The 15,509-nt window shown below is 45.8% G+C and overlaps 1 protein-coding gene across 2 annotated transcripts; it reads right to left on the bottom strand.

Annotated features, from left to right (window-relative positions):
• Positions 1-1,103: 1,103 nt before the first annotated feature.
• On the bottom strand, positions 1,104-14,406 carry Gbeta13F (guanine nucleotide-binding protein subunit beta-1). 2 transcript variants are annotated; one of them, XM_017905148.1, is made up of 7 exons: positions 13,951-14,406; positions 5,113-5,599; positions 2,860-3,005; positions 2,472-2,765; positions 1,984-2,185; positions 1,596-1,812; positions 1,104-1,261 (listed from the first exon to the last, which is right to left on the bottom strand). In XM_017905148.1, the coding sequence occupies exons 2-7, from the start codon at positions 5,167-5,169 to the stop codon at positions 1,155-1,157; spliced, it is 1,023 nt and encodes a 340-aa protein (XP_017760637.1). In that variant the 5' UTR covers positions 5,170-5,599; positions 13,951-14,406; the 3' UTR covers positions 1,104-1,154. The 2 variants fall into 2 exon arrangements, with proteins under 2 accessions (XP_017760637.1, XP_017760638.1); XM_017905149.1 differs by lacking the exon at positions 13,951-14,406 and adding an exon at positions 6,855-7,193.
• Between the last annotated feature and the right edge of the window lie 1,103 nt (positions 14,407-15,509).

Below are 15,509 nucleotides of genomic sequence, written 5' to 3'. Positions count from 1 at the left end.
ACACAAAAAGAAAGAGGAGAAAACGGGAAAAAGAGAGAAAACATGATCAGAGATAGTGACTTATATGTCGGGACTCGTGGATGACCCACTATGTACTTAATAGCAGATGCCTTTTGTTTGCGGTACTTCGCGTTTTGTGTGCAAATGTATGTATGTAGTTTTCTATGTACGTATTAATACACGTGCGTACGGTGTGCGTGTAGATTCAATGCAATATGCGAGATTATCGTAATCTTGGCTGCTCGTCGACATACGTATATACATATATGTAATATATATGTATATATATAGTTTTCGTGATCATGTTTGCTTTTGTGCTGTGCACGAGCGACCATTTTTCGTTCTTTTCATATCGTGTTCTCGCCTGGTACGACTTGCTTCGTGCGTGTCGAAAAGAAATGTAAAATCAACCGCCGGAGCAGCCATGTCGGCGCTTCATCGGCAGTGAACGCTCGTAACCTTTTTTTTCTTTTTCTTATTCGTAATAAAACGTTTCCAACGACGAAGACCTCGGATAGGAGGTGTCGGGAATCGATTCTTGTTTCAACCTTCGAATTCGGGAAGATCTTCGAGGAGACGCTATCAAGGTATATATCAACAGCACGTGCTCTCCGAAGGTTCGCCAAGTAGTCCTTGAGAAAGGGGAGGAGAAAAAGGAAGTACGCGCACGACATCAGAGAGATATGGCTGTCAGCCTTGGTACTCCTCTCCGTTCTGTCGTTCTTCCTTTCGCCACGCTTCTTTCTCGATCATTATCCTCATCATTCGTACGTTCGAGTATATCGAACAAACGCTATACTCATATACTAAAAGCGCTGATATCCACGAGTGATTTTATCGCCGACTTTGCCACGTCGCCAGGTTAAATCGACGACGCGCCTCCGATAGTCCTTTTTACCACCACAACCCAAAACGTTCTTAAATTCGCTGCTGCTACTGCTGCTACTGCCGTGGGTCTTTCTACTGCTGTTGTCTAGCGGATGTCCAAACTTTCTAATCAACGTCAACTCCGGTGAACCTGGCGAATATTTCGCCTCCGTCGAGGACACGGACACGCCGACTTCGGTGGCCAAGTGGTGGTATTTGATGCTTATACTGTATGCTGATTGGCTGCAATTGGTTCTGTGAAGGAACGTCTTGGGGTGAACCCCAAGTTAGTTCCAAATACGCAAAAACGAGTCCCATGAGCCCGTCCCTACTGCCATACCATCCTCCGTAACGCCGAGGCAAGATACGCGATTATCGTGACCGGCAAGAATTCCTGTAAAATAAAAGTGCAATACTTCGAAACAGCCCCCTTTTTCACCTACTAGATCCTATTCCTCTCGATAACACTCGTTTACAACGATATTACGTGATCAATTGTTCAAATAAAATATTATCTTGTCTGAAACGATTTGATGTAACAATTAAACAGCTGCATCACTGTGTGAAAATAAACGGTATGAAATAAAATGTAAATGAGAATTTCCTTTGTCAAATATTAAATAACAGAAGTAGCAAATATAAAAAAAAGGTGAATGAAATTTGAGAGAAGGGCTTAAAACAAAGTTTCTCGTCTCTCATGAAGATAATCTTGAAAATCAAAGACGTACCAGCTCGCTCAGCCTTCATTGTATCCCAAACGTTGCAGTTGAAATCATCGTAGCCGGCCAACAATAATCTACCGCTCTTGCTGAACGCTACGCTGGTGATACCGCAGACAATATTGTCGTGACTATATATCGCCAATTCTTGATCTGCCCTAATATCGAAAATTCTGCATGTCGCGTCGTCTGAACCCGTCGCGAAAGCGTATCCATTCGGGAAGAACTAAATAATAAAATAAAATAATTAGCATTAATATATTTGTGAATCTTTTGCCGTTTCCTTCAATAGAAAGGAATATGTTATTTCATAGAATCATTCAGCATCTTCAATACGTATTATATACCGCGAATAAAATTAATTAGAAGATGAGTAATTAAAGAATTAAATTCTTACCGTAACAGCGTTTATGTCGCTTTCATGGCCAGGGAAAGTTTGCTTACAAGTTCCTTCACGAATGTCCCACAATTTTGCACTAGCATCACACGCACCAGATACAAACGTGTTCATGTCTGGAGCCAAGGACAGGGACATAACATCGCCCGTGTGCCCAACGAAGGCGGTATAGTGTTGTGCTGTTTCTATGTCCCATAGGGCACTGATCGAAGAAAGAAATACATTCAGACAAAGTTCACATATTTTTATACGAAGTATATAATTACCATTCAGGGGGGGAAAACCAAAAATTTTAAGAGGAAAGATGAGAAGGGTAGGATATATTTTTATTGCACATTCGTGTTTTGACTTTATGATTGAATGTTCAGTGCATCTTCCTGAATGAAATAAAGTTTCATGTTTTAATTTACAGCCAGCGTAATTGCTATGCACATGGTGCAAATTTGGAATGGAACAACATGGATGCAATAAAAGTAAATGTTCCTTACCAAGTCATGTCCCCAGAACTAGTAACAATTTGGTTGTCGTTATAGAATCGACAGCAGGACAAGTACCCAGTGTGACCTGGGAGCTCTCGGCTAACTCTTACATTTCCTTCCCTAGTTTTAAGACTATAGATGGAACAAATGTTATCCAGCCCACCGCAGGCCACGTAACTACCTGACGGTGCATACGCACAGGTCATTACCCATGAGGAGCGCAAGGGGATCGCGTGAACTTTGTTGGTAGTGTAACTATCCCAAACGATTAGTTTCCCATCTTGCGAGGCTGATACTAAGTTTCTGTCAAACAAGAAAAGTAAATGTATTTTCTTCTCTAAATTCTAATTAACAATAAGCTCATTAATAACGAGACTCGTAAGAAGAAGAAAGGTACCTTGAGTCACTGCCCCAATGCATGGCATAGATCTTGGCTAAGTGTCCACGAAGCGTGCGTCTCGTGCGCATTTGTATCCGGCCGATAGGCTCCATGCCTGACGTGGCCTGAACCAACGTCGTGTCGCATGCTGCTTTTCTGGCATCCTGCAAAACGAATTACACTTGACTGAACGAAAACATTATCCCCGAAATGAACCACTCGAAGGACTCGAGCAAAGGACACTTAATTCTATCAGCAAAATATCAGAAATCCCAACTGGACACGACGAGTTAATTTCGAGAATTCCATAAATCACTTATTCCAAAAAAAAAAGAAGAAAGTACAAGTTCTCAACCTGCCAGGCGATTTTTATCGAGTTGCAGGCTTTTCAGAACAGCCTTATGAAATGACTCAGGATGCGACAATGCATTTAAGGAGGGTACGCTAAGTGCATTTACGGGTCGCTTTAGGGACCCTAATTAACATTGTTTCGTGCCTACATAAGAAAATGTCCGTCTTCAACACCATTTTCAGCACTCGCGCAGAATTACTCTGAACTGTTCAATTAACCGTAGACGAACAGAGAGGGTAGACGTGATGTGTATAAATTATCGAAATACTGTTACGGGGTATTTAAGAACGTACATTCTATTTATTGCAGCCGCGTATTACCAAGCACGCCCGACGATGCGTGTAATTTCACGCACGCACGAAGAAGGGTGAAAGAGAGAAACAGGTGGTGAGAAGGAACAAGACAGAACGTGAGTAAACTGGAAAGAGAGAGAGGCATATCGAGCAAGAGAGAGAGAAGGAACGGTGGCGTATTGATCAGAGTGAAGCGACGGTTATGCCGCGCCCTACCACCACCACACGCTACACCACTACCACCTCTGACAATGAGTTTCACGTTTCCACCACCATACAAGTGGAGAATCTACCGATTGCCATCGAGGAGCATTTTCTAACGCCAACAACTTTTAACTCGCGTGTATTTCACGCACACGCGTGTTCAGTGGTGATCATTCGACGATCGGGCAATAGCACGAATCGCACGGAAAATCGCTGAACTTGCAGAATCGGTTCTTTTTCTCGATTCTCTGAACACGGGGATGAAAATCTGAATGCAAATTGGTGGCATGAATGGGGTACGCGAGATCAATATCGTTCGATCTTAGGTGTCTGAATAGCACACACCGGCAGTGTTTCGCGGCCCAATTTGGAGATTTGGAGCAAATCGAGTTGATCTTGCATTACTATTTTTAGATTCTATGGTAATATCGAATATCGATTTCCCGGGTTGGGAAAGATTGATAAATTGTCGAGTACGTCTATGTAGAGTGGAAATAAATGAATAACAACGAGGGCGGTAACGAATGAGACCAATGTGGAGTGAAAAGAAGAAAACGCGAAGAAAATGAGAGGAGAAAGAGATTGGTGTGAGAAATGGAGTAAAAATAATAAGTCATGCAAAGAGAGTATTGTTTTAATAAACAATTGTCTGTGATTTTGTTTCAATCCCCTAGGGTGGAGCACGACAAAAAATAAAAAATCGCCGGCTCGTTAGGGGGAGAATAGGGGTCGGTTGTTTAATGCCAAGTGCACTTCGAGCCGAGAGACGCCCTAGACTTTTTTCTGTTAAGACAATACACCGCTGTTGCACGTAGAACTGTTGCTTTGTCCTCGATGTTTCAGAGATTGCCGGCAAACAAGGAGAACGTACGAAGTGCTACACGAATTTCAACTACGAACTAGCCTACCTAGCGCATAGTAAACTAACGAGATTATTGTCGAGTCAATGAAAATCCATAGCCGTATGAAATGTTAAGTGTCGAAGTTAAACGAGAGCCACCGCCCAATGCTATCGCGAGTCACTATCTCTTACGGTTCCCAGATAATTCATTGACAGGAAACCGTCGCGATATGAAATTCCATACCGAGTTCCTATGCTTAATTAACATCATCGAACGAACTGGCTACGAACGCGGCTGTACGAATTACATTCGCGGCAGATTCCCAAACCCGCGATTACTCTCTGGCTACGGTATTTTACAAAATTACACAACTATCAGCGCTGTAATAACTCTTTACCCGTTTAAAGCACACACTCGTCCAGTAAGCCACAACCTGGCAAATTAGCTAGATAATCGACGTCTTTCCAAATTACCTAAAAGAAATTCCTCTGCGTTGTGCATTAATGAAAGTCAGCTGGACTCGATCGTACCAAGATTAGAAATTTCTGAAGGTTAACGAGAAATTGACAAATCGACTTACTCGAATGGCATTTTTCAGCACGTCCGCCTCCTGACGAAGGTTTTCGACCTCGGTCATGATGCCTGTCTAATGATGCGCTAAGCGTGAGTACCCGCGAAGGGTGGAAAAGGGTGTTTCTCGAGGAGGAGGCGGTACACCTCCAACGAAGCCTAAAATGTGATTTTTCAGGAATGGATTAATCCTATCTCGCGTGCCTTGACGAAGGTGCTTGGGGCCCAGTGTCACGCCGACGACGTTTCTTCCGGTGGCCAGTGAACGTCCTCGAGCTTTCCACCACCAGGAACGGGAAGGGTAGAAAGAAGAACTAGAAGACGTTCGAATCTCCTCCTCCAGCGGGTCGCACTAGTCTTTTCCAGTCCTTCTCTCTGATCTGTTGCTGTCGCGGCTTCCGTTTCCGCCGCTACCACCGGAACCAGAGCCAGACCACCGCTGACTCTCCCGCCCCACGCGCCAGCTTTGACACCTCCTAGCGAGACCGTTGCCACCCCTGAAACCAGAATCACAGAAATTACTCGTAATGGTCCTCGAACCTCCTTCGATCTTCGATTAACGAGTTTAAAGCGGGAACTCTTAGAAAGCCCAAGGGTCAAGGGACGATTCGCAAGGGTTGCTTCGACATGGATTCGTCTGTGAAACGCTAGGCGCGTTTCCAAGGCACAAAATCGCGAGATAAAGAATTATAAGCGTGATCGAATCAAAGATGAACTTCGATATCGTGCAATAGATCTCGTCTTTGTGTTTCAAGCGTTTCCATTAAGCGACATCTTTTATTTTTGTACTTGGTCGTTACCAGAGGGATCCGCTATGATACAATGGTTATTACATTTTTATTATTCTATTTTTACCCCGGCTGCCACATTCGTTGGCAGATTCGTGTCACGGTCAACGTGTTTCTTTGTTTGCGCATTAATGGAGCGTCATTAATCTTCCATTGTTGGATGAAAAGGTATAGCGTTCTCAATATCGGCGAAGATCAACTCTCACTTTTCTATCCTCGGCATGAGCTCTCGCGTCTGCGTTAACCCGGAAAAAATATTTCGCCAAACGCGTACGCGAGAGCACCGTACTACGAGTTTCGACTTTAACAAGCTATTTTTAACTAACGAACCGATCACGCGCGACCCAAAGCGATCTACGAATTTACGGAAGATCTGTAAACGACCGGTGAAGCCACTCCATGACCTAAGACCACCCCTGATAAAGCCGACATATTTTCTCCGATTTTCCACCTGCGCCGACGCTATTCATCCAGCCTCGTCAACAGTCTCGCCATTAACTCGATTTTTCGAGCCACATTGAAATTTCGTGGCAACGAGCGTCCTTCACCTCCAAAAGGTCTCGCAACCCGGGGAACCCGAGGGTTGTCGATCCAACGCAAGGTGTTCTCATTTTCCGGAACCGATGGAATCGTTCGGCGCATGAGCAAACACTGCTAAATGGAATATACTATTGGGTGTCTTGGGAAAAAAACGGTGCTCGAAAAAGGAAGACACCGGAAAGAAAAAGAAAAAGAAAAATACGAGAAACGGAAAAAAAAAAAAAAATAGAAAAAAGTAAAAAATATCGATAAAAATGAGAAAAATTTTTTCTCCGACCTGCGACGAACGTCCGAGAATAAAGTCCCATTTTCAACGTTTCTTTATTACACCGACCATAATTTCGACTAATCGAAGTATCCACCTTCGCGAAATTCCGAGAGACTGCAGATCGGCGGAAAGAAAGGCACAAGGCTCGTCACTTACCCGCTCCGTCCGCCTTCCACTCCTGTCAGAGCGTCATGAATCCCGAGCAAACATAACCTCTCTGCGTGCAAGGTTCGTGCAGAGGGCAAAGGGTGGCCTCTCTGAACCCGTCGTCTACCGCCAGATTGCGCCGTCGATGGAACGTGAGGAACTGCCAGAAGGCTAGAACCCAGGGCCCAGGTAAAACCGGAAGGAAAACGCTTTTCTAGGAGGAACCGGGGACACGCACGCACACGCACGAGAACCGGTCAAACGCGCCCATTGGTGGTGCTAGCTCTCTTTTCATGCCGCGTTCACAGAACCGTGGAAGCGACGAATCGATGAACAGCCGTGGCTCGCCCCACTGGTCTGTCTCTCTTTCTCTCACAGGCTTTCACCCTCTCCTATACCCTTCGGCCTCTCCCTCTATCGCCCGCTATCCTACTCTCCTTCCTTGTCCGTTACGTTCACCGTTCGAGTGCACGCGAACCCGCGGAGTATTCGCCTGAACTATGCCGCAGATCGGAAAGCGCGAGATTCACGAGCAGTCGGCGAAGAGAAGACGAGGGAAGACACGGTGGAAACTGGACACAATCGACACGGTTTCGAACCACACCCAGGGAGGACGTGGTTTCGAGAGAAGACCGCCTGGGCGGATGAAACGGCCAGAGGGAAGGGATAAGCGACGCTGGCGCCACGGCGCCCGCGTACCGGCTGACTACCGGCGTCGCCACGACGCCATTGTCGACTGTGTGACAGGTTGCCGTTGGCGGTAGCATGTTCGGGGATCGCGTTAATCGCTGTTCGACACGATCCCCGGTTAGGCACTCAGGGATCATCGATTCGAATGGAGAGCGGTTGCCTGTGCTGGTTTCTCGGGAAATGCACACGCGGAATTTAAGTCGTGTGCACGAAATATTTAGTCATCTCGGTCTTCCAGGTAACCCTGGAACTATTTTAAGAGTTACGCGATTGCCAGCATTCGGGAAAACACAGGTCTGTGGTAGATGAAAATTCGTTGATTCGTGAGAAACCTAGCAATTTCCTATTTATTTTCATTTTTCTCTGCCGTCCGAGTTTCCGGGAGATACGGATTGACGGTGAGACGTAAAGCAGGAAAAAGAATACAAAGAAATACGAGATTTTTGAAGGTACTCGAAGGAACGCCTCGGGGGGGTGGTAAAAATGTTAGATAGCGGGAAATTTGACGCGTTATCTAGAATGGAGAGTAGCATCGGCCGTTATAGAGCACGCCGAGTGCTACAAAATTCCATTAATCTTCAAGAGGCTGATATTACGTGTCGACCATTGTCTACGGGCAACACGACGAAACGTCTAAATAACTTAGGCGAAACGAGAGCACATCTATGCCGTTACAATGTTGCAACTGCATTACGCTACCATTCTAATAATCCACACGTAACTGGATCAGATCGCAAGAATGTATAATTAATAACCTACAACGCGTCCTCGCGAGGCAGATGCAACGTGGAAAACCTCGAGTCCGTCATATTCGACCTACATCTTGCTAATCTCTCTTATCATGGAAGAAGCAGCAAACGTTTCCCTTCGTGCCATCCGTGCGAACCGTCTGGCTTTGTCATCCTTCAGGCATTCGACGATAGAGGGGAGGGCTGGTAGACCTATCTAACAGAAGACTTCTATCATCGGGATCCCCAGGCCTTCCTACACGCGTTCCCGGATGCGCGAATGGGAGCAACAGTTGAACCACGCGGGTCAACGTCCAATACGATCTCTCCTTTTCTCTCTCTATCTCTCCCTCTTTTCTCTCCCCATCTGCTTCGTCCCGGCTGTATACAACCGCGAGGCTGCCAAGTATACCTCACACCAAGTGTGTACTTCGACCAAGTCCCTGGCACGGCCCAACGGTCTTTAGAACGGCGAGAAAGAATGGGAGAAGCCACGAAAGGTCTAGCCCAACAACAACGTGCAACGATGAAACGTGTGTCGACGATCGCCGTTGGGACGCCTGTTGGAGTTGCACCTGCCAAGAGTTCGTTCCAACGAGTGCTCACCGGTACCTTTGTTTCCAGTGCACACGGCTGTGTTTACTTATTCGCCGTGCCTCCACGCTCGGAATCATCTCTGCCAGCAGAATTGCGCATAGGCGTCGCGGACATGTTTCATATCCGATATCATAGTCGCCTCTGTCTCTACCCTCGTTTGGGGAACAGTCGTCACGAATCGTGGCTAGTGTCTAGTTAAGGCTACGCCGATGTTTCCCGTTGCCTCTGGTCTATCTCTGAGAGCAGTTCTTCTCTCGGCGGAAGAAACGACGAGAGGAAGACGGTACCTGGTCGTTTCGTACATGCACCATTACGTAATGTGGAAATTGGAAAGAAATTGCGAAGAAATTGCGAAGAAATTGCAAGGAAGGGAACGATTACGCACGAGACGTTAGGGTGAAACGGATATCGGAGATATTAATTGCAGACTATTCTCGGATAAAGAGGCTTCGTTACCGCGGAACTGGCTCTGTCTACGGAATGATGTTGTGGTATTACAGCTGATGACTGTAATTCACATCAGCACGACCTACTTTTCCAGCGCGTAGAGAATCGAGGAGGATCAGCTCGCAGCAGGCAGAAGTGGCTGGCTTTTAGTCGCGTTAATAAACTTCTTATCGGCAGGAACGGGACCGGAAAAGCAGAGGGAACCGCTTTTGGGTTCGCGTGAACGACCAGGAGCAATAGGCTCTCTGCCACGAATTACGCGACTCTCTGTCGCGTGTGTGTATGCTAAACGCGGAGAGGTAACGGAATACTTTTCACGCGAGTCCTCAATTTTTGGCACAGGCTCTCGGAATAGTACGTGCATAAAGAACACGTCGGTTTAAAATAAGCCGTGACGCAAGCCGATCGATCTATCAATCAATCTGCAAACGGTATCTCGAAGAGGAACACTTGTTCGTTTTCTTTCGACGGCGTTTCCCCTTAAAAGCTTCGAACAGACGTAGCCTATAATCGAACGTAATCACTGGAAACCTGGATATCGAATACCGTTTCAGACCACCGGATGCGCCTTTGTTGCGGACGTACCTAACACTATTCGACTATCAGCTAAGTAGTATCCACTGTATTATCACCGATTACATTACCTAAAGAATAGGAGAGGTGTTCCACTGGTCACCGGTCTATGAATAATTCGGAACGGCTTTGAAGCGACTAAAGCTAGACGCCTAGATCACGAGAGACCTATCTGTGCACACGCTCATTCCCAATTCGCTGGATCTAACGATCTCGGCTTACAGAGTAACGGAGAAATGTAAAACGTGGATCGACTTTAATAAAAGAAATCACCCTTGAAACCACCAAGTCGTGCGTCCCCAGCACACCCTGCCACACGAGGCGAAGGAGGGATACCTGATGGAGGGGTTAACGTGGTTCGATCGATGCCTTCTCTTAGGGAAAACATTGTCCCAAATCTCTGTGTGTGCGCGGATCTTTGTATACGTGGACGTGTGTATCACGAGGAGATCGAGTCGATCAAGAATCCCTGCGGCTGAGCCACGGCCGTGGGGTAACGAGCTATCCAAAATTCCTATATTTCCCGTGGCTTACAGGCTATAGAGCGGCTAGACATTAGGATGGCAGAGCAGAGAGCGAGATGAGGTTATACGGGAGGACGGAACTCGTGCGAGATAGAGCAGGATGGGAGATACGTTGCGGAGAAGCTACGGCAGGTGAATGACGTCAGAAGGCGTAGAGCGACGTCAGAAAGTAACCTGAATACGGGATTCCTCGTGTCAGGATTTTTCGCTGGTAAAGATCTCTGCTCGACTCGATTCAATTTCACATCCACTGGTTTTTAATAATCGGGAATTTAATCGTCGAATTCGTATGGACGTGACTCGAGGATGCAATTCGACGTACGTATCGAGCAAACGATTTTGATAGGTCGATGACGTTCGGCAAACATGAAGACAGTTACTTTGCACGGATATAAAAGACCTGAACTTTCGACGATGCAAACGGTATCACGGGAATGTAAATACGTGTTAAGAAATTAAGCCGCAAACAGATCGTTTCGCTATTTTTACGAATCACAGTGACGTCAGAAGAAGAAGGGAGAAGCGAAGCGGGCATTTGAATGTTTGGATTATCCAAGAATCCAGAAGGCTCGTGGACCAGTTCAAAGGAAATTGGACTCTTGTAAAGACAGACGTTTGCTTGTCCACCCTAATCTGGTTATTATCACGTCGTCCAATCAGATCCTTCTATCCAGTTCCAAATTCTGTACCTTGAAAACAAATCCCAAGTCTCGGTTCAACTCTCCAAATTTCTCGATTTTTCGCTCGCTTCAACCCCTAAGACTCGCTGTGACCCTCGCTAATTCGAAAGGAAGTAGCCACGTTAACGATGTGGAAACTCTCGAAAATTCCCTGGAGAAATTTAACGATCGTCGAATTCCCGGAGCTGATACGACTCGAACCCGAGCAGAGTCTAGCGAAGCTTTTAAAATCAGCAACCCTTCCTGCGCTTCGCTCGTTTCCCACTGACTCCGTCCACCGAGTAAGCAGAAGAAGGAACAATTCATGGCGGACGAGGGGAACGTATAACAGGACGTGACCCCGCAACGAAGTGGGGTCGGCGGGGGTTGGAGGGTGCCAGGAAAGAAGGGAATTTGCTAGTGGTGTACGTCATTGGCATTACTTTCGCGTCGACTAAGTACATGGCGACCTACTAACCGTCCTGCGAAACGTGATCGCCGTTGGAGATCGTCGAAAGGACACATCCTATATCCGCAACATGTGCCACGTTATCTCGTTAGGATTTTGGCCGACGCGCATGCACGATAAGCTTTATTTTCAACGCGCCCCAGCCTGGATTGTTTACCGAGCGTTATCTCGTCTTAGCATGGGAATAAAATCTTTTGGAAAATTACGCTGCATCGAGCTGGCGGAATCGCGTTCCCCCGAGGCGAGGTTTCACTCGGGACAGTCGTCGTGATGCAGGTATGGACTTCGGTCGTAAATGTTTACATAGCATTCTTGCGATTTCGCGTTTATCTGCCGGACGTGTGAATCACTTGTGGCCGAACGCAATCAATTTCTTCGCGATGTGCAGTGGAGCACCGATAAGAGATATTATCGACGTCGTATCTTGCAAGTGGAACGCTGTCAATTGAACCGAAGACACCACTTGTCTTGAAGACCGCGACGACTTTATATTTCGAACCAATTAAAGACGATTAAGATAGCTGCTGCAGCAATTGGCCGGCCAATCGCGACGCTGCCTTTACCGTGCTCTGGCTTGTGTCTTTTATTTTTTTTTCCTCTCTTCTGTCTTACGTCGTCGGTATGTATGAGTCAACGCGTTTAATCCTAAGCTTGCAGGGAAAGTCAACATTTTTCTGTCTGGATGCTCCCTCTCCGTCTCTCTCTCTCTCTTTCTTTCTCGCTCTTGCTTTCTCAAAATTGTCCAGGCAATTAGACAATCTTCTCTGTTTAAAGAGACCATAACTAGTGGGCAAATGGGCGACGTTAATTTCGCCGATAAACTAATACCCTGATAGGCAGACGGTAAAAGGATTATCTGTAGGTTTAGAAATAGAAGCAATTAGAAGAACGTTGGGAGGTATCGAGGCGTTTGAAAAGGAAATTCCTGACCTGGTATTACTCTCTTCCCAAACGGAGCGTTACGGGGTAGTGTAAAATTATTGGACAATAATTCAAGGTCTTCGATACGTCCAGCTGATTGCATTTCCTTTGTAGTTCGTTTCTTTCACGTGACTCATTGCAGATGGAAATAACGTAACCTCTGAAAAGTACGGCAAAAATAAAAAAAAATAAAAAGAAAAAAGGAGAAAGAAAACGAAAGAAAGCACCGCGATGATAACGAAGATATATTGCGTGCGATTCTGGTCGTTCGAGTCGCTTTTAAGATCGATCACCTTGAAAACGACTCGTAACGTAAATATCGCTTTCACGATTCTTAGAAACGCGACAAGCTTCAAGGCGAGTCTTGAATTAAACAGGTGCCTGTAATAATAATATTAACGCTGCTACACCGGTTACGATGCGAACGCGAGAGTGGTAATATTTAATAACTAAATACGTCGGTAATTCGAAGATCCGCGTGTGAAAACGCGTCGCGATATTTTTATTACTGGGAGCCACGATTTTGTAAAGGCAACCGCCACGTTCCCGATACCGATGCTAACGACGCTTGTTTTCGTACAAAACCTGTGCTTACGCATTATGCAACATTCGCTTTATTGCGATCGTTGTGTCACAAGATAATTCGAATAGGCTGCTTCGTAGTTAAATAAGTGTCAACAATGGCGTTTCACGTCGACTAAATTTCGCGCCATCTTACTAATATTTCCCACACTGAATGGACAGGAAGAATTCTTCGTTTTTGATAGCGAAGCGAATCGATGGTAAATGCACGTAAACGGTTGGTAAATTATTACCGACGAGCATATCGTTGCGATAGATTAAGAGGAAAAAAAAAAAAAAAAAAAAAAAAAACTGGAAACGAATGATAATTTGGTAGTTTAAATACGAGATACACTTTCATAACAAATACAAGACGCACACATGCATTAATAGATAATGAAATACTGACGCTTGTACCGTGTGAATTAATGGTTATTGATCTCCTATGTAAATTTGTGGAAATCTCGGATATCGTTAGCTAAGCAAAAGTTCTAACAGTGGTAATTCAGCTCGCGTAATATGTGGCTGCTGATCGCGAAGCGACGAGCTTTCGCTCTTATTCTTTCTACGCTGTGAAAAATTCCCGAACGAGGAAAGTTCGGCTTAAGCAGGAAGAATCTCATTACCGCGGGAGCCGGCTCTGGCTCGCATCGAGAAGTCGATAAACCGAGATTACCGAAATTCTTCGCAGTCAACCGAGGTTATTTCCAACGACATCGAAATATTAGACGATGAAGTACATAAGAGAAACGCAACCGATGTTAAAATAACCGCGATGACGGAACAGGAAAATTTGACAGCGTAGCCTAGGCGGTCGCCATGTTGGCTATTCCGATCGAATCGAAGGGCCAGCCAGGGCCACCCGTCATAATGGCATTTACGCTCGGTCGAGACGGAAAATTACGAGCTATCGCGAAGAAAAGTTTATTATCGTACCTGGAGCTCCCTAACGGAGCCTACGATTGCCTAAATTCCCGGCTCGATATATCGGCCTCTCGTAACCACGAACAGCTCCTCTCACTCTCTCCCTCCTGCTGCGGCGGGCCTTCTTCCTAGCCTCGACTTCTCACATCGATGACTATGCACTTTCCTTTTCACACCTCTCTGTCTCGAACAACGTCGAGAAACAGAGCGAACGCACTCGGCGACGACGCCTTAACGACCGAGACGAGTCCGTTTCACCACGGGACTGTCTCGCGACACCACCGCGACCGCCACTACTTTTTAAGGTTAACCGTCACTGCGTGAACTGGAATAACGGAGACAGGCACGGCGTGTACCACGAGTTGATATAACCAGTCGAACAATACGATGTTCAGACAATTGTTTTCATGGATAAAAACTGTACGAAGCAAGCGGAGCTGCTGTTGCTGCTACTGCTGCTTCACGGCTCTGGCGGGCGGCAGGGCGGGGCTCCGTGCTTCGAGTCTCGTAGACCCCGTATACCCCGAAGTCGCCGGTCGGCGAAGACGCCCGAACGTTAGTGGCGACCTCTTCGGTTCTTTCCGTACACCGCCATTTTCGAACGGAGGACACGACGAGGAACACGTTTGGCGCCATTGACGGTGCTACGCAAATTGCTGGAAAATACAAGTCAAAAGAAAATGGATCAACTTTTCCATCAACCACAAGTTGCACAAGGTTCCCGAGCTATGGTATGCATATTTTTAAATCTATACGATGATAGATGTAAGATTTTAGACGAAAAATCGATTCGTAGTTGAAGGGAGTTGTCCAATACGGTCCAAACTATGGCGTCGTTTGGCATTTTGCATTCGAATCAATTGAATAGATAATCATGCTTTACATAAATAACGATAAAATGCGAATATTCTTATGCAAACTGTTTGCATATATCGCAATATGCGTCACATATACTCTAATATGTGCAGTAGCTTGCTCCTAATAATTTCGTTATATGTAGCTTGCTTAATCGGTAGAATTTTTTCGATTTCGATGTTGAGTTGAACTTTTCTCGTGGTACGTTCTTATGTGTTGGAAGCATATACGATGGGGAATTGTGTCGGTAAAACAGTATTCTGACTGTACCAGCCGTTGATTTTTCTAGTCGATATTTTCTTATACTTTCGTTTCTTCGTGTATTATATTTGAACAAAAGATGTCAGGATATTCGCACTGAACAGTTCTATCGATGGACGATATCGATACGCGTCAAAATTCTTTAACCTTCTCGCCTACAATATCGTGTGAGACGTGTGGTAAGGAAATCGGTCAAAATATGAGTGTGACGAGCGAGAGCTATGGTCTATAGGTACGGTTCAATGTAAACACGAGTCAAGCTCCTGGTTAATTTTCGTCGATGTTTTTCTGTCCAGACAAGTCGAGACTCGTCAGTTACGTGTTATTCTTCGCTGTGTTCGCACGAAGTGCCTCGACGTGTGACCGACTGTGCTGTTGATTATGGCCGCGTCATTGGAACTTGAATCGTGGGGCAAGCATTGGTAGGTTAAATAACATTAGACGAAAGAAAAAAG

This window comes from Eufriesea mexicana, unplaced genomic scaffold, assembly GCF_001483705.2.
Source record: "Eufriesea mexicana isolate 0111107269 unplaced genomic scaffold, ASM148370v2 scaffold3653, whole genome shotgun sequence".
Classification (NCBI taxonomy): Eukaryota; Metazoa; Arthropoda; class Insecta; order Hymenoptera; family Apidae; genus Eufriesea; species Eufriesea mexicana.
The sequence above is the reverse complement of the archived record's forward strand: the minus strand, read 5'-3'. Positions and strand labels throughout refer to the sequence as shown.

Coding starts and splice junctions, on each gene's coding strand:
- Gbeta13F (XM_017905148.1), bottom strand. CDS start 5,169: ATGACCGAGGTCGAAAACCTTCGTCAGGAGGCGGACGTGCTGAAAAAT. Junction 2,186..2,471: donor AGTTCTGGGGACATGACTTG/GTAAGGAACATT, acceptor TTCTTCGATCAG/TGCCCTATGGGACATAGAAA. Junction 1,813..1,983: donor GCGACATAAACGCTGTTACG/GTAAGAATTTAA, acceptor TTTATTATTTAG/TTCTTCCCGAATGGATACGC.